Source organism: Lepidochelys kempii, chromosome 1, assembly GCF_965140265.1.
Source record: "Lepidochelys kempii isolate rLepKem1 chromosome 1, rLepKem1.hap2, whole genome shotgun sequence".
Lineage (NCBI taxonomy): Eukaryota > Metazoa > Chordata > Testudines > Cheloniidae > Lepidochelys > Lepidochelys kempii.
In genome coordinates, this window is record NC_133256.1 from 229,611,692 (window position 1) to 229,638,829 (window position 27,138).

At 39.2% G+C, this 27,138-nt stretch overlaps 1 protein-coding gene across 3 annotated transcripts in view; it reads right to left on the minus strand.

The window, feature by feature from the left end:
- Positions 1 to 698: 698 nt before the first annotated feature.
- Positions 699 to 27,138, minus strand: part of STK38L (serine/threonine kinase 38 like) — a 58,392-nt gene continuing 31,952 nt past the window's right edge. For 2 of the 3 annotated variants that reach the window (XM_073317388.1, XM_073317398.1), the window contains 13 exons: positions 24,525 to 24,669; positions 22,401 to 22,452; positions 19,951 to 20,073; positions 19,421 to 19,504; positions 12,965 to 13,088; positions 12,241 to 12,395; positions 11,116 to 11,218; positions 10,202 to 10,263; positions 8,184 to 8,301; positions 7,597 to 7,720; positions 4,327 to 4,422; positions 3,290 to 3,381; positions 699 to 1,709 (listed from right to left, as the gene is read on the minus strand). In XM_073317388.1, the coding sequence (XP_073173489.1) occupies positions 1,582 to 1,709; positions 3,290 to 3,381; positions 4,327 to 4,422; positions 7,597 to 7,720; positions 8,184 to 8,301; positions 10,202 to 10,263; positions 11,116 to 11,218; positions 12,241 to 12,395; positions 12,965 to 13,088; positions 19,421 to 19,504; positions 19,951 to 20,073; positions 22,401 to 22,452; positions 24,525 to 24,658 (1,395 nt within the window). In that variant the 5' untranslated portion in view covers positions 24,659 to 24,669 and the 3' untranslated portion in view covers positions 699 to 1,581. Of the gene's footprint in view, positions 1,710 to 3,289; positions 3,382 to 4,326; positions 4,423 to 7,596; positions 7,721 to 8,183; positions 8,302 to 10,201; positions 10,264 to 11,115; positions 11,219 to 12,240; positions 12,396 to 12,964; positions 13,089 to 19,420; positions 19,505 to 19,950; positions 20,074 to 22,400; positions 22,453 to 24,524; positions 24,670 to 24,843; positions 24,985 to 27,138 lie in introns of those variants that run through there. The other variant, XM_073317379.1, reaches the window with a different exon arrangement.

Consider the following 27,138-nt stretch of genomic DNA (forward strand, 5'->3'; position numbering starts at 1 on the left):
AGAATTATAACATTCATAAACCAGTCGGAGAACACTTCAATCTCTCTGGTCACGCAATCACAGACATGAAGGTCGCTATCTTAAAACAAAAAAACTTCAAATCCAGACTCCAGCGAGAAACTGCTGAATTGGAATTCATTTGCAAATTGGATACTATTAATTTAGGCTTAAATAGAGACTGGGAGTGGCTAAGTCATTATGCAAGGTAGCCTGTGTCCTCTTGTTTTTTCCTACCCCCCCCCCCCCCCAGATGTTCTGGTTTAACTTGGATTTAAACCTGGAGAATGGTCAGTTTAGATGAGCTATTACCAGCAGGAGAGTGAGTTTGTGTGTGTATGGGGGTGGGGGGGATGTGAGAAAACCTTGATCTATGCAGGAAATAGCCCGACTTGATTATGTAAAGAGTTGTCACTTTGGATGGGCTAGCACCAGCAGGAGAGTGAATTTGTGTGGGGGGGTGGAGGGTGAGAAAACCTGGATTTGTGCTGGAAATGGCCCACCTGTTGATCACTTTAGATAAGCTATTACCAGCAGGACAGTGGGGTGGGAGGAGGTATTGTTTCATGATTTCTGTGTGTATATAAAGTCTGCTGCAGTTTCCACGGTAAACATCTGATGAAGTGAGCTGTAGCTCACGAAAGCTCATGCTCAAATAAATTGGTTAGTCTCTAAGGTGCCACAAGTACTCCTTTTCTTTCTACTAAGGAATAGTACTGAATGAAAATGTGGACTGAGTCCAGGTAGCTGCCCTACATAGCTCAAAAAAAGGGAATGCTACTTAGAGAAGTTGCAGAGGCATGATGGAATGGGCCCTGATCTTCAGAAGTGGAGCTACGGAAGTTGATTAATAAGTATAAGGGTGGAACCTGTCCTATGTTGGTATGCGCTCACTGTTGAGCAAGAGGAGGAGTATCTTTCTTCCACAGGTGGAGCTACCCTTTTAGGTGTTCTCGGGAGCTCTGTACCAAGGTGAGAGGCTTCTTTGAGGAAAAGAGCAATGTTGTCTCTGCTTGTTTGATGACTGTTAAATTACTCTGTGCATGGGTGCATGTACACCAGGAGAGGAATGCATGTGGACAATCACTCAGACTTTTACAAATATGGTTGATGGTTTTTATACTGTATATTTATATCTAAAACCCACCAGGTCAGCAGTAAAATAATGGTGCTACAACATTAGCCCATGTTGCTTTTTAAAATGATATGTTTTTCTCCGGGTGGATTAGATGGCTTACAGTACAAACAAAGCCACAGTACACAGAGGCATAATTAACCTTTATACACCCATAGGCAGTGCACTTACAAAGGGATGTATGATCCTTTTATTCCAGTACCTTTGTATAATAAAGTTAACAAAAATATTCAAATATTAAAAAAAAAAAAAAAAAAAAAAAGCCAGCTGGCACTGCCAACTAATTCCTGTAGTAGTCTTAGAAATCCTAATCCCGTAGAATTTCTTTGTGAAGTCGATGCGCACCAGAGTCACTGTATTGATATCTACGCCAAGCAGGCCTGGTGATGCAGCTACCTGAGGTTTTTTTTGTTTGTTTTGTTTTTAATTTTGTGGGGTTTTGTTTTGTTTCACAACTTCCCAGCTTTCATGTAGGAAGGGATAGAGCCACGCTGTGTAAGCCCTTCAAACCTCTTGTAGGTATAATTGAGGAAAACCCAGTCTTTGGATTTGTAGTCAGGTTCTGTGGTATTTGGCACTGGAATGTAGAAATCAAAAGGAAAGAATTAAAAACATTAGTATTGCTGGTAAGAGAAGCTGCCACACAATGTCAGGCAAACAATCCTGAAGTTGGTTCTCTCTAGCATCATAAAGACTACAGGTGAAATCCTGGTCCTAGTAAAGTCAATGGAAGTTTTGCCATTAACTTCAGGAGGGCCAGGATATCAACCGGCATCTTTGAGGAAGGAATGCCCTTTATATTGCCTGCCACAGTAAGATACTGATCCACAACTGTGACCACAATTAAAAAACCAACAACTTTTAGGAGTTCACACGCACATGGTATCCCACCAGAAACAGCAGCAACAAATCAGACCTTTCCCAACAGGACTATATCACTCTATATTTACACTCTTCTTCACTACTTAGTGCTTTTGTGATGTTTGTAGAACATTGAGGAGAGCTAACATTTGACTTTATGAACATCTAATATTATTCCAGTGCTGAACACAGAATTGTTCTTGTAAAATAATTACTCAGAATAAATGTTCCTATAGTTCTAGGCCAACATTTTCAGACGTGGTGCTGAAAGTTAGGGTCTCAAGTTCATATTTAGGCATCAAAAGAATAAGCAACATTTTCTGTGATACTGTGTATCACGAATGCCTATTAAAGTCAATGGGAGTAATAGATCCTCAAAACTTATGAAAATAAATCCATGTAATTTAATTAGCTGCCTAAATATAGACTTAGGTACCTAACTTTAGGCATCCAGGTTTGAAAATTCTGGCATTAAAGGAAGAGGAAAACCAACTTGCCATTATATAGGAGCCATTTCAGAGTTACAGAAAAAAAATTAAGATTTTGGGTAAGTGGGAGGAGCTAGAAAAATAGTAAAGACTGTTTGACGCCAACATACTTAAACATGCATCTCAACACACATAAATAGTATAACTGAAGCCAGTGGGAGCTGAGGGAACCCATCACCTTGCAGATTCAGGTCTCATACATTTAAGAATCTCCTGCTATATGCGGACCTAACTTTTTCAAAAGTGCCTATATGACTTACAATGAGAATTAGGTTGCCAAGGATCTAACAGTCCTTAGTACTGCTGCTTGTCTATCGTTTAGATGCTTTTGAAATTTTGCCCACAAAGAATATAACATTTGCTTCTGGCTTAAATTTCAGTGTTACCAAACATCTGAAACCAATTAGTGCAATACACTTTACCAGAAATGTGGTGATATTGTCTATATGGTGAAATCCTGTAGCTGCTTACCGTTAAGGCAACACACCTTCTCTCTCACACCCCCACCCCCACCCCCACCCCCCTTCACACACACACCCCCACACCCTTTTTCCCCCTATATTAACTCAATATTAAAAGCTATCTTTTCACGCTGCCCGAGAAAGAGGATTAAGGAAGGGGTAAGTTCACAGATTTACATTTTTTTTTATTTAAATGCAATTCACTAACAAAGTTCCCAGATAATCCAAACACAGTGCAGGTCTGAAGTAGCTGGATCAAGATACTGGAAAAATGAATAAAATGGAGATAAACTGTATGGTTATATTTTGGGATGTGTTAGATACGACTGCAATTTACAAGGTCTCACCTGGCTGTAAAATATCAGATTCAGGAAATTCATCGAAATTGGAAGTGTCGTCAATACTTTTGATTTCTATAGGAATTGCAGCTGGCCTCTCCCTACACACAAATAAAAGAGAACCGAACAGTAAGAAAGGCTTCATTACCTTTTAATTTTGCTACAGGATGACAATATCCCCCTTGTAAACACGAAGGTCAAGATCCTCAGCTGGTGTACAATGTTATACCTCCACTGACTTCAACTGAGCTAAGTGAGCTGTGGGATTGGGTGGGGTGACCATTAAGGAGAAATATGGGCTTTTACATATGAAGGTACGATATTTATAAGACACAGGTTTACCTTGCATCCTGAAAGGATGGGAGCAGCAGCAGTCCCTACTGGCCATATTTTGAGTGCCACTGAAGTCAGTTTTAAAAGAGATGCCCCTGTGTTTCATTCATAGTTGCAGCCTTTTCTCCTTTTCATTCTCTTTCTCCATGTGATTTCTGTGTATGATTTTTTTGTTTGCTATTTTTATTTGCTGGGGTTTTTTAATTTTCTTTTTTTTCCCCTCCTCAAATGACCTGGTCAGAAGGCTACATGCTACCTCCGGGTGACCACTGGCTGTTCTCGGGGAACTGGCCACATGTATTTTCAAAGCCATGAGCTATACTGGCAGCCTGTTACAGTACGGGTAGCTGTGGGAGCAGGGGGAGAGGTGGGAGGCTTCTAAGGTCTGGCCCACTGCAGCCATGGGAGCAAACATGCTGGAGGTAGGTGAGTGCAAATCAGGAATCACTCTGCTTTCCCTGCCACCACTGCTTTCTGTCCTGCATCACTGCAAACTAGTCTGGATTCTCTCTAGTTTAGGGAATGTTAAAAGACTGATCAGCTCTATGAATGTCAGTTTCCCTCCTCTGAGAACAAGGCTGGAATTGCTTGTTTTTCCCAAGAGGTACACTTTAAAATAAAAAGCTAATTAAGACAAGTTATTCCTGCCTTTACAGCATATGAAATTATTGCTACCAAGATTTAGATCCAATATACAAAGCACATCTATATACCTGATATGTCCCCAGTCAACTTCTTCAAAAAATGGATGATCTTTTATTTCCTCTACTCCATTACTACCAATTCTATTTTCTGAATCAATACAAAATCTGACGGGGAGAAAAGGAAGAATGTTACAATCAATGCAGAAAGGAGCCTACAAAATAAATCATTGTACAATCCTGTAGCAGAAATTTTGTAAAATCCTTTAAAATTGTTTTATCTTTGGATTGTTCAACTTCCCATTACACCTAGAAAAATCACAGAAATAAAATGTTGTCCGTCATATTATAAAAGGCACAATGCTACAATGGTAATATCTCATATTTCCCCTCCAGCCCCAGGCTTCTGTGACCAAGTTGCTGCCAGGGCTGGTTATTATTCAGTAACAGAAAGACGTTTAGTTTCTTGGAATTTCCAGTTTCTCTATATGGTCTGGCCCAAGAGAGATACCTTGATTTTAAAGCATCCATTTCTGCTAAGTACGTGCTCTTTTTAACCAACCTCCAAAACCTCCTTATCCGCCCGCATTACACAGCGGCACGTTCCACCAGACAAGCAGTCAGTGCTGCGCTGTGATTCAGCCTCCTGGAACTGGTAGCTTAGCCACCAGACAACTGGAGAAGCAAGTGCCTTGTCAAGCATCCATAATGGAGAAACAACAAGGCCCTTTCAAACAAAGAGCCCAGTCCCTCTAGGTTCTAAGCCACCCATTGATCTCATGGGAGTTGAATCCACTCAGCTACTTGCAGATTGGGCCTTCAGCGTGCTGCATGACACTGTGCTGCCCTCCCATAAACCCCTTTGCTGACGGACATGCTGCTTTTGTATAAACTAATGTTGCTTCTGAAAGTTGAAAGTTGTTTAACTACATTCCACTTCTGCTCTCACGTAGTCATCTGTTCCGCACGGAAAGCAGTAGACAATTTGTGCTCAGCAGCAATTGTTGTCCAGCAGATCGAAGATTCTCTCCATTATTTCAGGCAACAGAATTACAAGAGTGTGTGTTCGGCAGTTGCTAACACACTCAGAGCAATTCATTTATAAGAATCAATCTGGGTAACTGGCTATACCTAAATGATCACAACATCCAGATTCATAAAAGATATTACCTGCCAAACCTTCACAGAAACAAAACTCTTTCTTGCCAGCACAAAGCAAGTTCTGACAGGCATTTCAGTAATGTAACAAGTCAGTCAGGTTATAAATTGACTAAGCCATACTCCCACAAGAGTAATATTCTTGGCTTACATCTGAATGGCACTTGTAGGAAATAATTTCACACCTCAACCTTTGAATATATCAAAGTACCCTTCTGTCAAAAAATAAAAAAGCCAACGAAAAATTATTTCTAATCTGATCCTTGAAACCAAATCCCTACAGGTCAATCAATATTAAGTAAGGAATAAACACCACCACCACCACCACCAAGAAATGGCTTTTGGAAATGTGATTTTATCCAGATAGCCCAACAACTCTATATTGGGGTTCTCAGGACAAATTACTTGGTGGCCTTGGAGTGCAGCCACCAACTCTTGCTGGTGGCCACTCTCACGCTTTTTCCTAAAATACTTAATTAACTTTAGGAAAAACAAATAAATATGCACATATATACATCCAAATTATTGTAATTTATTCATTGCTAGCTAGTAAGTCAGTTGTGAAAAGTGATATTAACAAACATACAAGTATCATTTACTCAGCCCCAGAAAACGTGGGGGCAAATTAAGCCCTGGCTGGGGGGGTCAGGGGGAGCGGGGACCATGGGGATGGGTGGCTGGATGAGGCAGCAGGGGGCCAAAGCCTGAAGCTGAGGGGAGGGGGCTTGGGGACAGCCCAAAGCTGCGCGGACAGAGCCTGGGGCCCACCACCACGCATTCAGAGCTCGGGGCTGGAGCCTGAAGCCCCATGGCCAGAAGGTGAGGAACTCACCAAGTGACTGCTCCTCCACCGTTGTGCCCCAGGTGTCTCCAGAGGGGGGCAGGGTCCAACCCTTGCTGGAGGCCCCAGCAACCAACACTAAGGCAGTGCAGGAGCAATGGGGAGTGGAGGGAAGAAGCACTGCTTTGCTCCTTTTACCCCCCCATCACAGCACAGGATGCTATGACTACAAGAAAAGCTCACGGTGGCCACATGCAACCACAGTGGCTGCATTTGAGAAATGCTGATTAAGTCAAACTCCATTATATCTGCTGTGTTGTTTTGTTTGGCTCTGAATTGATGTGCTTTACGTGCTGGATGCTGTTCAGTTATTCCAGTTCCCCGATGGATAACAAAAATCAAATTTTCAAAAACATTCTTTTTTTTCAGATCTGTTCTGTCTCTGTTGCTGGAGACAGACACTCCAAGAGATTTGCAGTTGCATTATTCCTGTTCCCTCATGCAAAGCATTCAGATGAGAATTTGGAACAAATTTTTGTGAGGTGTAATTGAAAAACTGAAAAATTGAAATATTTACCAAGAACAGATGAAGTGGATAGCGGAAAGAGTGAAGTGGGAGAGGTACCTGGATGGGGTCCTTCAACTTCTCTTTCAACCTAAAACCTTCTCTGTGTCTAAAATTAAAAGATGCTTTGATCTTCCACTTGATTGAATAATTTATCCCAGATAACTGTGGACCATTATTAATAATTTTTATAGTGCTTGTCACAAAAGACGGCTTCTAAAGTTATATCTTTTGAAAGGTAGCTGTAATAAAGACTAATGCAGCCTATGCAGCCCACGCATCTCATGCTTTACAAGACCAAGTATTACACACTAAAATCTATCATCACTGTTCTTTTCCTGCATCCTCATGATCCTCCCTTTATTCCTCCTCTCTCCCCATTTCTTATATTCTTTCAGGGCCCACTCATGCAGTCCTAATACAGACAGAACTTCCATTGAATGGGGGTTCTGTCAGCCTCTGATGAAGTGAGCTGTAGCTCACAAAAGCTTATGCTCAAATAAATTTGTTAGTCTAAGGTGCCACAAGTACTCCTTTTCTTTTTGCGAATACAGACTAACACGGCTGCTACTCTGAAACATTAGTCTAATTCAGGACTTCCCTCCTTAGGGCCTACTCTTGATCCCATCAACTTCAGTGGTAGCAGATCCGGCCCAGCGAGCTGAACTTCCATCCCTGTAAAGCTTTGCCTCAGGAAATGGTTGTATGGGGAGAAGGAGAGGAGTTCAGCACCTTTCCACACTGCAGAAATGAGTTTCTCTACACACTGGAAAATGAACATAATGGAAGATGATCATGTCTATGGGTCTGAATGGCCGCAAGTGTTTTAGTTACTCACCTTAGAATTAAGTCCTTTGCTTTCTCTGAAATGGGCACCTCTGGAGGAAATACCAATGTTTCTTTCCAGTTCATAACTTTCCTATAAGTTTCTTGTGGCGTTTCTGAGCAGAAAGGTGGATACCCTATATACATGGAAAAAAGCTTAATGAGCTTTTCCAGCATTAGAAAAATGTACTTAGGCCCAGTCTGCCATAAAACAAAGCCATTTTGCTACCTCTCCCTCAAAAAGTTCTGCATGGCAATGTCAGCGAAAAAAATTCTCTCCTTGACAGCTACCAAATACCTTTGGAATAGTAAAGTTAAAGGTTAAGGGGACTGAATCTGTAACAATTTTTACCAGTGAGGCTGGTCGATCACTGGACCAAACTACTAAGGGAAGTGGCGCATTCTCCATCTCTGAATGTCTTCAGATTAAGAGTGAATGCCCTTCTGGAAGATCTACTTAGTTGGGCATGAATTGTTGGGCTCAATAAAAAAAAGTTACTAGATGAAATTCTATGCCCCGTGTTATACAGCAGGTCAGACTCAATCATCTAATGGTCCCTTCCGACCCTAAAATCTATCCCGGGGTTGGTAACAACCTACCTATTAGCATTTCATACATAATCACTCCCAAAGACCACCAGTCACACAACTTGTTGTACCCAGTCTGCATGAATACTTCCGGAGCAATATAATCTGGGGTCCCAACAGTAGAGTATGCCTGGGGGAAAAAAAGTAGGGGTTGGGTGGGCTCTTTATATGGGTTATACACTCACCATTTTAAAGTTCTGTGAAAAAAAAAGTATTGGAATGAATATATAGAGCACTAATATTTAGTGGAAAAAGGGTAAGTCATTTGATAAGTCACAATACATAAAACTCAAGAGAGACCATTCATTTAGATACACAAGCACAGAACCAAAAATAACTTTGAAGTTAGGCTGCCCCCCCTGCCCCCCCGAAGTGTGACGAGACCATAGTACATACAGACGGAAATATCAACGATTTCTTAGATCACAGTTCTTTATCTACATTTTAGCCTACCGTATTACTAGTAAATTACAAACGAAGTCAGAAAAAGTGTACATTCAACATCTGACGCTCCTGAAACACTAACAAACTGTTCTGTATATGAGCGCGTCTGCATTGCAGAATTAACTCAGGCTCTTATGCAGGTGTTTCCCCTAACATGGCTCCCATTCACACACAAAAAAGTGAGGTGTGCTTTGTACCTGAGCTCGCTGGCCTATCCTGGGGTACAGGTTAAAGCTAGAGCTGGTCAGGAATTTCCCAACGGATGGAAATTTTGAATGTCACTCATCTCTACTTAAAGCCAAAATGCTAATTACACTCAGGGTGGTAACCTGCCTACTTTGCAGTGAGGACGCGGGCTCAATCACTCAACTGCTGATAGTTTTCCAATGCCTTCCCACAGATCCCACTCCATGCCCAGAAAGACAGAGACGTTCTCCTATAATTCACTAGGAAACAATCACAGAGCATCTCATTTTACTGCAGTGCAAAGAACCATGGGATGAGACCTCAGAAGTCCTAGTGTCTCACACAAGCAAGTACAGTGCCAGTGTTGACTCAGGCTAGTGGACATGGCTTTATGGTTTGGCTGCTCACACCCAAACTGGACCCATCCAGGGGCTCTCGCCCAACTGCCAATCACCCAAGTTAACAGTGCAGTGAAGACACAACCTATAAAATTACAAAACACACAAGCAAATAGGTGTTTTGAAAAACAAATGTGTCAGATATTTTAAACCAGCTCAACCACCAATGTAAATTTTATCGAGTCAAGAAATGCCAAAGTTAAGGGTCAGAGAGCAATGTTTGCTTGGCTGTACTGCACACATGCAATGTTTATTATTTTTTCTATTTACAAATATTTATTAATCTTTTCAAATACAGCAAAGACATACTTTTGTTGTTATTTTATGAGTTTAATATATTACAGTTTGTGATTTACAAAGCATACAATCAATTATATGAACTCAGTTGTACAATGTAGTTGAGTTACCTTTACTGGTGGACTGTTTTTGAATATCCTTACTTAGGCACTAATCATGCAAACACTTGTTGTTAGCATTAATTCAATGTATGATGATAGCACTTTGAGGACCCAACTGAGAGGGGGGCCCCACTGTGCTAGGTAATATACAAACGTATGTAAGAAGCAATCCCTGCTCTGAAGAGTTTCCAGTCTAAATGACAAGACAAACGAAAGGTGGGAAGGGAAACAAAAGCACAGAGAAGTGAATTGACTTGACAGCAGGTCCAGTGGCAGAGCCAGGAATAAGTGCTCCAAGTGGCAGATCTGTATAAAAGTTTCCATGGCTCCATGCTATAAACATTTATACCAACTGAAGATCTGCCCTCAGATCTTGTGACTGAATTTGGTGCCTTAACTACTAAACCACACTGCCTCTTGACTACAGTGGAACTACTCACACAAAGTTAAGCACGTTCATGTTTGCATGATCTGGGCCTTTGAGATTTTAAGGCAGCAACTTGAACATTAACGCAGACTTTTAAAGTTTGTCTGTACAAAGAGGTATGTGCAGACAACTTTATTTCTACAAAACGTAAATAGGTTCCACTGCAAAGTGACTCACCAGCTGTCGTCTGTTCTTCTTCCACGTTTCTGCTTTTCTCTTTGAGTTCATATTCTGAAATGCTTAGTTACAAAACAGAGTTATTAGACATTAAAAGATTTGTGAAAGAGTACAAGAAAAAAAGAAAAAAAAAATCAGCCCGATTGATAACATGTCATTTTTACAAAATAATCTTTTTGTACCTTTAAAATGCCCAATTACAGATTTTTATTTTTTTGGTAGAATGGAAGAGGGAAAAGGGAGATTATGTCAAACAATTCTAAGCTGCCTGGACAGGGAATGTTTAAAGTGCAATAGTAACAATAATGATATTTGATACAATGATCCAAGGATTTCTTAATGTTTTACAACATTAACTAACTGAAGCGCAACACCTTTATGTTGGGCCTGGTAATGTATATACACAGATTACTCCTTCCACCAATAAAATACAGGCACCTCTGACCATGGCAGCCATTGCACAGCAAAGCTGGAAGTTAAGAACAAGGAATCCGAATTCAGCCACAAGGGGAATTTAGATCAGAAGCAGGTAATTAGTTACCTACCATTGAAATGTGACCATGGCAAATAGGATGACACCCTTACCATTATGAAAAGTTTCATCAGATCATTACTGATTCCAACTGATGAGGACATTCTAGCTGAAAGAAAGTTTCCAGAAGTGCAGGGTCCGCTAACATTATGGGGGATGGGTTCAATTCAGACTCGGAGAAAAGTGCCACCTACAGAATCACCAACACCATCTCCTTCCTCTAATGCCTAGCTATTCTGTGGAGTCTTCTCCCATTCAAAAAACAACTCAACCCAACCCAGTCTTGCTTGTTCTGTGAAACCTAACAGGCTTAAAATTACAGTGTGGAATGGCTGCAGTCTAAAGCCGTTTAACACTTTAACTAGAACACCTTTATACTTACAAAAGTCACTTGGTGGATTGTGTGTGAGGTTCCTGTAGAATTCAGTTCGATGAGCTTTCTTTAAACCAGTGCATAGTCCAAAATCAGATAGCTTCACATGACCCTACAGAATCAAGAGAAGATAAAAACATTATTGGAAAAGTTGAGTGTTAAAGGGAGCAACGCATCTTAATAACATTACCTACTCACTTCAGAAATGCATGAACTGCAGATTTGTGCAGGATTATTTATCTAGAGGGCATTATAATGACTGAATCTTTATTCAGCAAGAAAGAATGATTTTTTCTTAGCAGGGGAATCATTGCCTCTTCTTTGTAATGAATGAACTATGCTTAATTATTCCAAAGAATTTTGGAGTTTTGTTTGTTTATCTGATGCTTGGGGTTAGAGGGAAAAAATGGAAAAGTACAATACTGTTTACTTAGGAAGTCTCAACTAGGATGAAATATACTTTAAAAAATTTAATATCGTGTTTTAATCCAGTTTTATAGCTAGATTTAGAAAGATACAAAGGTGGTCATCAGACTCACATAAGGTAACAGACTAGTTTAGATTCTTGGCTCTTACCAGTAAATCTCCCTTCTGATCAGTTAACAGATAAAAAGCCAAATGAGATAATGGCATCAAAAATGACAATGATCATTTAAAAGAAAAACTGAACATTTATGTAGCATTATCGTATATTTTGTACTTTATGCTTTTCTTAAAGTAACAGACTGCAACAACAATTAATGTATGTGAATGTGGTTTTAGCTCGACACTACAGTCTGCAAGTATATGGACATTGTGGATGGGTCTTTTCTAGCATCTAAGAAGATCCCCATTGTAAACACTTTCAGTAAAGTGAAACAATTTAGTGCTACTTTTGCTATGCTAATTGTATAGATGTTCTACAAGATAAAATATGGGAGGCAGATTCTGATTTCACTCCCACCAGTTTAAACACTAGTGTAATGCTAACGGATACAATGGAGTTTCATAGATTCATAGATATTTAGGTCAGAAGGGACCATTATGATCATCTATTTATTTCATCGAGTTATTTCTGATTAACACACATGTAAGGGAGATTGGCATCAGACAGTAGAAGTTTAAACTTAAATAGTTTACAAACAAGTTACATGCCTTGGCATCCAGCAAGAGGTTATCTGGTTTAATATCTCTATGTATGAATCCCAGCTGATGAATGGCATCGATGGCCAGCACAGTTTCAGAAATGTAAAATTGTGTTTCCTCTTCTGTTAAAGTGTCTTTCTTCATAAGTAAGGTCATCATATCACCTACCCACAGAGAAAAACACATTAGAAAGACCAGTGCATTTTAATTACCCAGGATAGCCCTACTGGAAATGTCAGTAGATTCCATTAGAATCCTACAATTGGCTTCTGCAGGTTTCAACTGCACGGAATTGCTAGCCCAATAGACCCATTGTTACTCTGCTTCAGAGCCTGTTTGGCAAATTGGACCTAGCAGGAACCAGCTGAAAATTATTAACTGGATTTTTAAGTAGGGTACTCAGTGAGGTGGAGTCAGTTTAATTACGTATCTCCTAACATATACCACACAGTAATTGTTTTCAGCAATAGCCACTTTCACAGTTATTGGCATCTGTAGAGAACAGCAGAACAGCTGATTACTGGAATTATTTCATCCAAAACCACAACTGTGATTACAGATGTTTTAAGGGCTTAAAAAAATGAAAAAAAAATGCAGGAATGGTGATATCACTGACACTGAAATTTAACATAGCATAAAAATCCCATTAAGATTGCTTTTGTCATCAACTACATAAAAAAAGGAATAAATACTTTAAGCACTGAGCCACTGAACTCATTGGTTTGCTTTTTACCTCCAGGTAGGAACTCCATGATCAGGTAAAGATTCCTTTTATCCTGAAAACTATAAAACATTTTCACCACCCAAGCACCATCCGCTTCAACCAATATGTCTCTTTCTGCTCTGATATGGGCCACCTACATGCAGATAAACAAATTGTCATTAATATCAAGGACAATTATTACTTTAATATTAAATTGTATATCTAGTTACTGTAACAATCACTACACTGTTCATGATCTCTGATGAAGAAACTGTTTATAATCCTGTGTCAGGGTGCTGGGCAACAGCAGCGGAGCCAGCACTCTGGTCACTGTAACTAATTAATTACTCTAGAGTAGACCTCATTACGAAGAGCTGTGCCTAACTGATGGGCTGAGGAGAATGAAGAGGCTAATTAGCCCATCAGGCAGATGATACAAAAGGCACAGGAAGGAAGGAAGGAAGAGAGGGGAAGCAGAAAAAGAGAGAGAGAGAGAGATCTCCCCTGCCTCTGGAGCTGAGGGCTCCCTAGGACAGTAGGCATAAGGCTGTACAGCATATAAAAGAGTGGTGGAAACACTGTGGTAAATAAACTGCATGGAGTGTTTTTACCAATAAAAGGTCTCTGAGCAGTTTGTGGGCTTGAACAGAGAGGCAGGAACAAGCCGCCCTGGTACACATCTCCGCACAGAATCTCTGTGAAGCCAACTGTGAGAGAATAACTATATGGCAGTCATGATTTTTTGGAGGCAAACTCCTGATTCAAGAGACTATCTCAAAGCATTCCCAAAGGTAGGATGCTGTTTGTAAAGGGTGTTTCTATTTTATGCATAATATTCAGTAGTTGAACAGAGCTTGTGGAAAATGGAATTTCTTTGGATGTTTTATTGAAACTGGCTATTGGATTTTTTTATTTCAAGAAAGGCATTTTTTTACATATTAAAGTACAAACCCATGTCAAGGTCTGGTCTGTAATGTAACTTTCCCGATTGTGAATTCATAGATACCTGCAAATGGCTGGAATGTAATTTGAAAGGCAATGTGAAAGCCTGGTACAAGTATTGGGTAAAGTGTAGGATCTTGTCTTAAATCATGCAGAAACAGAGGTAAAATGACAGGTGGAGTATTATTATTGACAATAATTATCAGACCTCTCATTTATGTAACCACAGTAAGTGAGCTGATAACTGTTTTGTATAATACGTTCCTTATAGCACGATTGACTATGAATCTTCTCTAATAACAATGGGCTGGTTGCTAAATTAACCACATCTGTAGAAATGAGAGATACATTGGTACTGCCAATTTCAGCAGTTTTTACTTCACAGCCTGTTTGTCTGGCAGAAGACTGGTTCCATCATCAATACAGGTAAAATACAAGTGCCTGAGCTGCAGCAATATATCCCAAGTGATATTCTGTTGGTTGAATACAACTTACGAGCAAAACTTTTGAAAAATATTAATCAACTCTTCACAAAATGCAATGAGAAATATCTTAGGCTTTGAGACACTTATCTGAAAACTGTTTACAGAGTAGTACAGGTGGAAAAGCACCGTGACGTGCTATTTTTGTCTGCAGCACTGGCAGTTGGGAGAACTGTGGTGCTGTAAAGGGGGAGCATTTTAGTGGAGAAGAGGCTTGTGCAGAAAGACTACATGGTATGATGTAACTCAGTGAGGTTCGCTGGAACTTAGGGATAATGCAGCTAAGCACTGTATTCCATTGTGCACTGAGCGTTCCCTAATTCTTAAAGAAATTGATATATGAAGAGTTGAACAGTAATCCCTGACAGCTGAAGGTTTTTCATGCGTCGGATACAAGAAATTATTAAATAGAAGGAAATCATCTTACATGTTTCCAGCTTTCAGAGCTATTTTCACCAAGCAATAGAGAGATCTGAACTTTAATGCAATTTTTTTACCCCCCTACCTCCCAACTCTACTGGCCAGAAATATTTATGCGATGACAGTAGACTTCACATTCCTCGTTCTGTCACCTACCCGCAGCAGCCTACTCACTTCAAGTTATTTGCCTACCCCTAATTAAGTGATCCCATATTACTACCTTGAAAATGATTTCTTTCCTCACTCCCTCCTTTGCAGAATAAGGATATTGCATACAATTAAACTTAGTTTAAAAACAAATCATGATGATCTCTCCCAATGTCAACATAGTTGAAATTGTGTAGATTTTATTGCATTTATCTTCAATGTGTTGTTCCTATAGAACACATTAGGCAGCAGAACATTGAGCAAATGTAGGCTCCCTACTCCCTGTAGGTATGTCTATACTGCAGCCGTGGGTGTAATTTCTGGCTCAGACAGATGTACCTGCACCTGCTTTGATAGAATTAAAAATTGCAGTGTTGTTGCAGCTACACAGGCAGTGTCACAGGCTAGCTGCCTGAGTGTATAACCCAGGAGAGAGGGTGGGACTGTACTTTGGCTACTAGTCTCTGCCACCACCCATGTTGCCCATAGTTATTTTTAGCACATTAGCTCAGCCAGAGCTAGCGTGGGTATATCTACCTGAGCCAGAAGTTACACCTCTTGCTGCAGTGTAGACATAACAATTATGTTTAAATGCCACAGGTTATGTTTCAGTCATGTACCTATTCAATGGAACATCTATTTAAAACAATGGGATGGGCAAAACATATTTGACCAGCAGAGGGCTTAACAACCATATCTCAATTTTCAATTTGGGCCAAGAAAATTTTTTCAAGAAGCCTCTTGCATATAGAGTACTGTCAGAATGCTCTGTACTTAAGCTCCTTCTTTTTTCAGTTTAAACTAGGGCTGTCAAGTGATTACAAAAATTAATTGCAATTAATTGTATGATTAATCATGCTGTTAAACAATAATAGAATTATTTAAATATTTTTGGATGTCTTCTACATTTTCAAATATATTGATTTCAATTACAACACAGAATGCAAAGTGTACAGGGCTCACTTTATATTATTTATTACAAATATTAGTACTGTAAAAAACAAAATAGCACTTCAGTTCACCTAATACAAGCACTGCAGTGCAATCTCTTTATCTTGAAAGTTCAACTTACAAATGTAGCATTATGTACAAAATATAAATACATTCAAAAAATAAAACAATGTAAAACTTTAGCGTCTACAAGTCCACTCAGTCCTACTTCTTGTTCAGCCAATCACTCAGACAAACAAGTTTTTTTACATTTGCAGCAATAACGCTGCCCTATTCTTGTTTATAACGTCCCCTGAAAGTGAGAACAGGCCTTTACATGGCATTGTTATAGCCGGCGCTGCAAGATATTTACATGCTAGATGTGCTAAAGATTCTTATGTCCCTTCATGCTTCAACCACCATCCCAGAGGACATGCGTCCATGCTGACGACGGATTCTGCTTGATAATGATCCAAAGCTGTGTGGACTGACGCATGTTCATTTTCATCATCTGAGTCACATGCCGGCAATTGAAGGTTGATTTTCTTTTTTGATGGTTCACGTTCTGTAGCTTCTGCATCAGAGTGTTGCTCTTTTAGACTTCTGAAAGCATGCTCCACACCTCGTCCCTCTCAGATTTAGGAAGGCACTTAAGATTCTTAAACCTTGGGTTGAGTGCTGTCGCTACCTTTAGAAATCTTATATTGGAACCTGTTCTATGTTTTGTCAAATCTGCAGTGAAAGTGTTCTTAAATAGACTCAGACTTTAAGGGCAGAAGGGACCATTATGATCGTCTAGTCTGACCGCCTGCACAATGCAGGCCACAGAATCTCACCCACCCACTCCTGTAATAAACCCCTAACCTATGTCTGAGCTACTGAAGTCCTCATGTCATGGTTTAAAGCCTTCAAGGTGCAGAGAATCCTCCAGCAAGTGACCCGTGCCCCACACTGCAGAGGAAGGGGAAAATCCCCCAGGACCTCTTACAATCTGCCCCGGAGGAAAACTCCTTCCTGACCCCAAATATGGCAACCAGCTAAACCCTGAGCATGTGGGCAAGACTCACCAGCCAGACACCCAGGAAAGAATTCTCTGGAGTAACTCAGATCCCACCCCATCTAACATCCCATCATAGGCCATTGGGCATATTTACCGCTAATAGTCAAAGATCAATTAAATTGCCAAAATTAGGCTGTCCCATCATACCATCCCCTCCATAAACTTATCAAGCTTAGTCTTGAAGCCAGATATTTCTTTTGCCTCCACTGCTCCCCTTGGAAGGCTGTTCCAGAACTTAACTCCCCTGAAGGTTAGAAATCTTCATCTAATTTCAAGTCTAAACTTCCTGATGGCCGGTTTATATCCATTTGTAGCCAACATAAGCTGGGTCATCGTCAGAGACTACCACAACACCAAATAGATGTCCGAATGCAGGTAAAACCATGGAGCAGGAGACATATAATTCTTCTCCAAGGAGCTCAGTCACAAATTTAATTAACACTTTTTTTTTAACAAGCATCATCAACATGGAAGCATTCCTCTGGAATGGTGGTTGAAGCATGAAGAGACATATGAATGTTTAGCATATCTGGCATGTGAATACCTTGCAATGCTGGCTACAAAAGTGCCATGCAAATGCCTGTTCTTACTTTCAGGGGACATTGTAAATAAGAAGCAGGGCAGCATTATCTCCCGTAAATGTAAACAAATTTGTTTCTCTTAGCAATTGGATCTGCCATCGAGGAGCTGGCTGGTGAATCTTGCCCATATGCTCAGGGTTTAGCTGATCGCCATATTTGGGGTCAGGAAGGATTTTTCCTCCAGGGCAGATTGGAAGAGGCCCTGGATGTTTTTCGCCTTCCTCTGTAGCATGGGGCATGGGTCACTTGCTGGAGGATTCTCTGCTCCTTGAAGTCTTTAAACCACGATTTGAGGACTTCAGTAGCTCAGGCATAGGTGGGAGATTTTTCGCAGGAGTGGGTGGGTGAGATTCTGTGGCCTGCGTTGTGCAGGAGGTCAGACTAGATGATCATAATGGTCCCTTCTGACCTTAGTATCTACGAATCTATGAGAGAAGTCGGACTGAGTGGACTTGTAGGCTCTATAAGTTTGCAGAATGCAGTTATGTAACAAAACCAAAAAAATCTACATTTGTAAGTTGCACTTTCACTTGTATGAGTGAACTGAAAAATACTATTTCTTTTGTTTGTCATTTTACAGTGCAAATATTTGTAATCAAAAGTAAAATAAAGTGAGCACTGTACACTTTGTATTCTATTGTAATTGAAATCAGTATATTTGAAAATGTAGAAAAACATCCAAAAATATTTAATAAATTTCAATTGGTATTCTATTGTTTAATTGCGATTAATTTTTTTTAGTTAATTGCGTGAGTTAACTGCAATTAATCGACAGTCCTCATTTAAACCGATTTTTTACCAAAAAATGCTCGGGTTTTGCAAATTAATCAGTTTTTTCCGATTTTCACCCCACTTTTGTATCATTCAAATATATAAAAAATAACTTGTTTTATTAGGAAAATACAATATTTTGCATGAGCTTAATGTATTACAATAATACATTAGTCTCTGTGTACATGCAAAGCTGCCCATTGAAGTAAGGCTATGTATTGGTCTAGAAGATACACACAACAACCAAATAGGCAAGCACGTAAGCTCTGAAGTGTGCACGCATCTGAACATACTTATGAATCTCATGCCTACCATGTACACTTTTCAAGTTTTTAGCAGATAATGGTTTAAAGATTTGACACACTAAAATGGGAAGAAAACAAAAACCTGTATCAGAATATGTTTCAGAAGACAAGGAAGTATTCAAAGTTTTAAATAAGCAGGAGAAAAGGATGAAGTTGAGTATATGTATTGCAAATGGTGTGGCCCAATTATTAAAATGTAAATATTTATAGGCTAATAGTTCTAAGTCTACAACAGTAAACTGTTTATTCAAATAAACAATTTTATTTGGGGATTAGAGATATATTGTTTTCTTAAACTCAGAGGTGACATTGTGTTTTGAGTTCTGTACCAAACCACTTTGATGTACAGAATTCAAAGCGTTAATCTCCCGAATACTTTTTTCTCCTGTCTTTCCGTCCACCAAAATAAACCCTGATATTTCACCAGAAAAATTATTAATACTTTTTGGCACTGATTTTCACCTGTTTTTGTTGTTGGGGTAATAAACACTGATAAATTCCCAGGAAAAATTAAATAAAATAAAAACTGAAAACGAAGGGCCCTATCTGTACTATAAAATCTGAAGGAAAAGGGCATTGTCCCTGCTTCCAAGAGCTTATAAATACAACACTTTTCAAAATGCCATTATATCATCTTACTTTCCAGCCTTTATTAATATTTGTATTACCATAGTGCCTAGGAGTGCTAGTCATGGATTAGGAGCCCACTGTGCTAGGTGCTGACCAAACACAGGAAAAACTGATGGTCCCTGCCCCAAAGAATTTACAATCTCAGTAATTTCCTAGCATAAGCAACAGAAACACAAAAGGTATTTACTATAAACCTAGGAGCATTCCATTCCACAAACCTGCTCTTTTTCCAGCATATCAGCTTTTCTCAATATCTTCATTGCATAAATATGACCCGTATCTTTCTTCTGGACGAGGCGTACCTAAAATTAAATCGAAAACCATCATTCTAATATACCTCACAAAATTGTTAATTGTAGTATTTTGGAGGACTGAAAATTGTTGGCACTTAAAAGATGCATTTGATTTTAAAATCAGGAAGGCACAAGAACGAAAGAAACATGACATAATCCATTTATACACTTTTACACCAAATCGCAAGTTGTCTTTTGAACTTTACTGATGAATAGATTTTAACTCTCTCTTTGGGATGATCAATATTTTGACAAATTCATAGTCAAATCAAATATCACCTTTAGATCAAGGAAGCTAATTTTTACAGTAAAATCTTATTAGGGCTTGTCTACACTTGCAAATTTTCTGAAATAGCTAATCTGGAATAACTCCCTATGTGGACACTCTTATTCCAGAATAAATATAACTTTGTCTGATTTAGCTTAACCCACTTCCAAGCGAAGAGGACACATACTTCCCCAAATGCTCCTCTTCCTATAACTTTCAGAGATTCAAAATCATCTAAGCCAAGCCTAGTCCTCTTCAGTCGCAGGAATTCTGTTTCTTTGCGTGCATGCTGTGACCGACGTAGTTTTTTCTATGGAAACATATCACATGATAATTACAAAGTTTATTGTAAGTTAAGTAACATACATAATTGAAAATATTTTGAATATATAAAACCATATTTTAGAAAAAAAGTTTTAGACCATAGGAAATGTAATTCTCCATCAGATCTCTGGTCTATCTAGTCCAATATTCTGTCTCTCACATGACTTGCACCAGATGCTTCAGAAGAAGGTGCAAAAAACCGCACAAAAAGCAGGTGTGAATATTCTGTCCCGCAAGGAAGAACTCATCCTAGTAATTAGAGATTGGCTTCCAAAAAAAAAAAAAAAAGCTTCAGTTCTCCATGTTTAAGATAATGACATTAGTAGTTTTAAACAATTATAGAGAGGGTGGGGAATTCTTCAATGAAATTTTTTTTGGCCAGAAAATATTGATTCATCAAGACCAATACTTTTTGCATGAAAAGGTCTGTTAAAATGGGGCTTTTTTTGTTTTTTTACTTGAAAAATTTTAGTTTCATCTTAAAAATGGAAAATTCTGGTTTTCCTGTTCAAAATGATTTTTTCTGATTTGCAATTCAAACTAGTTATACTAAAAAAATTAAATGGTTGAAATTGAACAAAACATTTTGAAATAAATGAAACATATTTCAAATGACCCAAAAAAATTTTTTTTTTTTATTTTCAGTTTTTGTCCCGATTCAGGACAGAAAATGTTTTCAAAAATCTTCCACAGGACATGAAAACAGATTCTTTCAGCTCTTACTGCACCTGTACTCCAGTCCCAGTTGTGTGTTTTTTGTGCTACTTGCGTAAAGGGAGACAGTAAAAAAAAACAAAAACAAAAACAAACAAAAAAAAAACAAATCACGCAGACAAGTCTGGGGGACGTTTAGTTACTGGTTTCCGCTATAGATGAGAGAGAGGGAAGACACTTTGTTTAAAGTACATACCACTATACAGTGACCTAAATAAACCCAGTTACAACTCTTGAGGTGGAGTGTGAGTGGGAGGACAGATACTAACTGATGGCATTTCAAAGTATTGTTTCCAGTGAGTCTTCAAAACTTGACCATTCATAAGTTTGAAAACCGCTACATATGCCACTGGGTAAAATCCACTGGCCTAGAAGACAGTTCTACTTTGGGGGCTGGACAGGTGGGAAAGGTCAAGAAAAGCAAAAGCACAGGTTCCATGACTTGGACAGGGGGAGAAAAGGCAAAAGGCAGCCATGGGTAGCCTGCTGGGCAGCAGAGATCAATATTTACTATCTACACCAAAATCTACTTTTATTAGCCAGGCAACTGGATGGTCATTAAAGTCCCAATACATTTTAGTATATAAAAGTGTCAAAGGGCTTCATCCTGAGAGATGCTGAGCACCTCACCTTCCAGTGATGTTAACAGGAATTTTAAAGGCGCTGAGACCCATCAGGGTGAAGCAATGAAGTCATACATTTTTATACTATATTTTTATTATCATTTAAAGCCACAAGATGGCATTATATACCCACTTGCTCTCTACTTTCTCTCTCCAAAGAGGTATGTTAAATGCACCAATACAAGAACTGTTTGAGGTAGATTTTATTGTATTCTTATTGCATCACGTAAAGTGCAATACAAGAAACAATGATGTGAATGACCACATCAAGGCAATTTAATGGAGGAAATGTTGAAAGATCCAGTGAGTGTGATTCTCTTCTCACTTACCTTGCTGTGAAGCAGGGCTAACTCCTCTACTGCTATAAAGCTGGTGCAAGGGAAGGAAAAGCTAGGCCCAGTGTTTTAAAAAAACCTTAGGATTTGGTTCAGTGAAAATATAAAGCCACTGTGGCGAATTCAGCCCTCAGGTGAGTATGCGCAAATCCCATTGACTTCAATGGAACTGGTCACATGCCTGAAGTTGGGTACATAAACACCTTACTGAATGAGGACCTATAACCTAGATCCTCTCTCCTGTGTATTTTGTCTTCTGCCTCTTTCAGCCAAGTGTTTCTGGCCCTTTTTTCTTTCCTTCCCAACTCCTAACTGAATTTCAAACAGATTTGTACCCCAAAAAACAAGTGTTATGTTACATTCTTCTTGGGTGCCTCTATCCTATCGGATGATAAGTACTGAACAGGGGTGTAAGCAACTTTTTTTTTTATTAAAAAATTTAAAAGCTTATTAATGGCTTCTATTATAAACACTAAAATATGCTGTTTCTTTATAACAGCAAAACTTATATAATAAAAAAAATCTCAGTATCATATTGGATAATAAGACTGTTAAGAGTCAACCATATACACATCGAACACTAGATTTGAAAAGTAACCATGAAAGATAAAGCCCTTCAAATGTATTTCAATTGGTATTACCTCTTCATCTGCCAGGCCTTCTTCTTCCATGGCCACTTCTAGCTTTTTCTGCCTGCACAGGTAGACATACAAGTACACATTTAAAACAAAAACAAAAAAAATCAGACAGTACAAAAATGCCTTCACTTCACAGATCTCCCCTCTTTATCCTTGACACAAACTGGAGAATGGAAGTGTAATATTAAAAAGTTGTAATTTTAGAGTGCTCAGCGAACCCATTTCTTGGAAAAGAGATCCTGTATAAAAACAAGTTTCAGAGTAGCAGCCGTGTTAGTCTGTATCCGCAAAAAGAAAAGGAGGACTCGTGGCACCTTAGAGACTAACCAATTTATTTGAGCATAAGCTTTCCTGAGCTACAGCTCACTTCATTGGATGCATTCAGTGGAAAATACAGTGGGGAGATTTAGATACACAGAGAACATGAAACAATGGGTGTTACCAAACACGCTATAATGAGAGTGATCACTTAAGGTGAACTATTACCGGCAGGAGAGTGGGGGGGAAAAAACCTTTTGTAGTGATAATCAAGGTGGGCCATTTCCAGCAGCTGACAAGAACGTCTGAGGAACAGTGTGGGGTGGGTGGGCGGAATAAACAAGGGGAAATAGTTTTACTTTGTGTAATGACCCATCCACTCCCAGTCTCTATTCAAGCCTAAGTTAATCGTATCCACTTTGCAAATTAATTCCAATTCAGCAGTCTCTCGTTGGAGTCTGTTTCTGAAGTTTTTTTGTTGAAGAATTGCAACTTTTAGGTCTGTAAGTGAGTGACCAAAGAGATTGAAGTGTTCTCCGACTGGTTTTTGAATGTTATAATTTTTGACGTCTGATTTGTGTCCATTTATTCTTTTACGTAGAGACTGTCCAGTTTGACCAACGTACATGGCAGAGGGGCATTGCTGGCACATGATGGCATATATCACATTGGTAGATGTGCAGGTGAATGAGCCTCTGATAGTGTGGCTGATGTGATTAGGCCCTATGATGGTGTCCCCTGAATAGATATGTGGACACAGTTGGCAACAGGCTTTGTTGCAAGGATATCATTTAAAAGAGAACACCACGTACCTATGTCTGTCAACTCTCTAGTCACAGAGCTCCCATTGACTACAGTGGGAGTTTCACAAAAAGGCATACACGATGATATGCCCCAGTCAGCATATGTTAGCTATTATATTTTGACAGCACCAGATGTCTGCACAGAATTTCACATAAAAAATGACAAGGTCTTTGCCCCAAAGAGCCGTCTAAGGCCCCAGTCCTGCAAACACTTATGAACATACTCACTCATGCCTTTGCTCACATGTGACCAGACCTGTTGAAGTCAATGGGTCACATGGGTAAGTTTATATATGTGTGTAGTGTAGTAGTCCAAATCCTAGATACAAGGGAATAAAGTGATGAGGGTGAAAGTATGAGCCTTTTGAAGTGAATGGGACAATACATGTGAGTAAAGATTTTGAACAACGAGTGCTAGGATGTTAAGTTCTAGGGTTTCATTTTGAGCCCTTCTCTACTCAAAAATCAAGACTTTTCCCCATTTTGAGAAATACAGCAGAATCTCCTAAGTAGGACTCCCCAGTGGACAATCTATCCTCCCAACTGGGAGTGAGAGGCCCAATTAATAGCATACCAACTAAATAAGAAGCGGCTCAAAAGATATTAAAACCTGTTCTTTGGTTGTATAACCTCAATAAAAAAATTTCTGTTACCACAGAAACAAGTATTCATTATTGTAAAGACTTGGTATTTTGACACTTTGATCAGTAGCTTTACATTGCGATGTCGCTGGAAACTAGGGATGGATGATAACGGAGGTTAAAATGAAGTTGGTTGGGTCTATACTAGTGCTTCTGGAATTATTACCACCCACACTAGTGCAACAGTGAGAGATTTTAACAAATATGCGAGCCCAAACAAGGCCTTAGTGCTAAGATACATGTACCCTCAAAAGAATGTACCCTCAAATGGTTAATAATTTGGTTAGAAATCAATACAACTTTCTAAGAAAAACTTTGTGCAGGGACTAAAATGACTTTAAAGCACAGACTTGGTCTGTAGAACTACCACACAAGGCCAGTATAAATAAAAAGCTAAAAAGTGTGAAAGAACCCAGACACAGTACCTGGTTTCTCTCTCCTCATGCTGTAAAATTAGGTTGCTGTAGAAGTTCTCCAGTGTAAGTTTGGCCACAGTCACTCTCTCCCGGGTGTGGTTGCTCATGGGAAAGGATGTTGTAGTCCCTCCAGTCATTGCCATAGTAACATGTACTGAAACAGAGCACATAAAAAGTTACTCAAAAGAAATGTTTTGTTCCCCCCCAGAAAATCAGAGGCAATGTGAAATTCATGGGGAACGCACCTCCCTTGTACATAAACAAATCCATAAACTTCATATTGTAAAGTTAGAGAGACTTAATAGGGGAGGATATGCTACCTACTCACCAAAAAATAACAGAAACCTTTCTACTGGCAAAACAAGGAGTGAATCATAGCAGAGAACCATGCTGGCTACAGGCAACGAACCCTCATGTACTTGTCCATGCATTAAGAGATTTACCACTGGCTGACTAGAGTCCTGCCCAAAACAAATATATAAAAATAAAATAAGTCTGGGGCAAGAGAAGAGAAGCCATCCATGTAGCTCTCTAAATGTAATATGTATAGATGGCACAAGAAATTGAAGAAATTGAAGAAATGCAAATCCTTAGCAAAAAGAAATGGTGAAAATGACAAACGAGCGAACACCTAGAAAGATAAGCTAAGCCAGGCATAAAAATTTGATTGTAAACTATCTTACATTTAAAACCCATTTAATAGAATTGAATACTGACACTTGGATAATACAGTATCTAGAAATCATAGAAAAGGCAACTTCCTTAGTTTATGGAGAGATTTTTCTTACTATAAACATAATAAAAAATGGATCATGAAACTCCTCTTACTCCAAATGATCAGACTCTGAGGGAGTTTTCAATCACAAGGCAAATACCTTTCCAGGTAATTTCCTTCAGGCCCATTTACACGCCATATTGACAAGTTGGTAAAGAAGAACTGTTTAGGACATTCAGAAAGGTGTTTTCAAGAGACGTTCCTCACATGTGGAAATCACTGCAAGGAAGTGTTTAGGCCTTTTCAGGCTGTGAGTGAATCCTCCTACACCAGCACACAGCCATTCCATGTTTATGCCTTAACTACCTGCAGGACAGGGGATGTGGTCACTAAGTGGCAGGACGTGGCTGCTCGGAAACAGTCTGGGGGCTGGTTAAAAAGACCAAAAACCCCGCCTCATTCTGCCGACTGGTTTTAGGGCTGGAGTCTCATGAGCTGGGTGGGCTGGAACTCCCCACAGTGGAGGTGAGCAAAGCCAGCTCAGCTCTCTCAGATCCAGGGGAGCAGGGCTGTTAGGAAGCGTTCTTTTCTCCTAGCAGTCATGTTCTAGCCCTGGGTAAAAGCATGCTGGGAAATAAAGCAGTGTATAAGCTCTGCCATTCCTCCAAAGAGAGAGACACCTGGGCGAAAACATTCTGTGCTGAGGGCTCCTTCCTAAAAAGCTACTTTGTTTGTATAATCCTTTTGCTTCATAAAGGGATTTTGAGTCAGCCTCCTCTGACAAATACCTGAATCAATGTCTGATCTTTGGATATATATTGTAATGCCCTTTTTTTTTTGTTTTTTTTTTTTTTGGTGAACTGCTAAAAAGTCCCAGACAGAGGTAGGCTTTTAGTTTATAAAATCTAGGGACATGCCTTTTTTTTTCGGTCTGACCTGTCACACACACAATGAGGCAGTTTGCGAAGATGGCATTTGGTCTTGTTGACTTTTAATTGAATTTTATGTGGCAGTAAGACATTGTCTCTTTGCTAGAAACGTACTTGCTGTGCAGCAAGTAGTGGGGTTTTACAACACTATGCGGATAGTATTATTTTAACTGTGCATTTTGGACTATGCCCATATGCCACTTATGAGAATAAGGTGAATATTTATACCTACACAACGGGGATACTGATGCACTGCAATACAGCAGATTTTACAATCCTGTAGCTACTTCTGAATTTTTTTAATCAACATTTTGTCTCCTTTGATTTTCTCCCAGTGAGACCTGTTATCTGTTCAGTTAACCTATTATCATCTTTATTAACTACAGATAAATACCAGACAAACAAAAATACAAGAGGTTATCCTCTCTTACACCAATACCACCAGGTGTGCATGTTCTCTCTCTCTCTCTCTCTCTCATGGTAGCAAGTTTTCCAAAAGCCAGAAAACTGATCTACAAAATCTCTAGCCATTTCTATTAATTATATACCGTTTCAAGTCAGTCCACCGATAGGTGGAAGTCTTGATTAAATATAAGTATACTGTATTCCTATCGTGTCCATACACGTTGTAAGAGTTTCACTGCAGTTCTCTATTGACAAAGACAGTGAAAGGGAAACATAGACCAGGTGATTTTACTATTGAAGTTCAGTATATGCACACATCCAAACTGAACAATTCCAATTACCTTTCTAGAGCTGAACACAGAGTGATATCAGTGATCAAATTATTTCCAGGAATGATCCAATATGGCAAAAACAGCCTTTTGATCCTTTAGGAATTTGGGCACTGAATGTATTGTTAACCCAAGCTCAAAATAGATTAAACTTTAATTAAGGTATAAAGACTTTTTTGGTTGTACCAGCCAGGTATTCATCATTTGCAAGTCTAGTACTCCCAGTTGGCTAAAATAACAATATA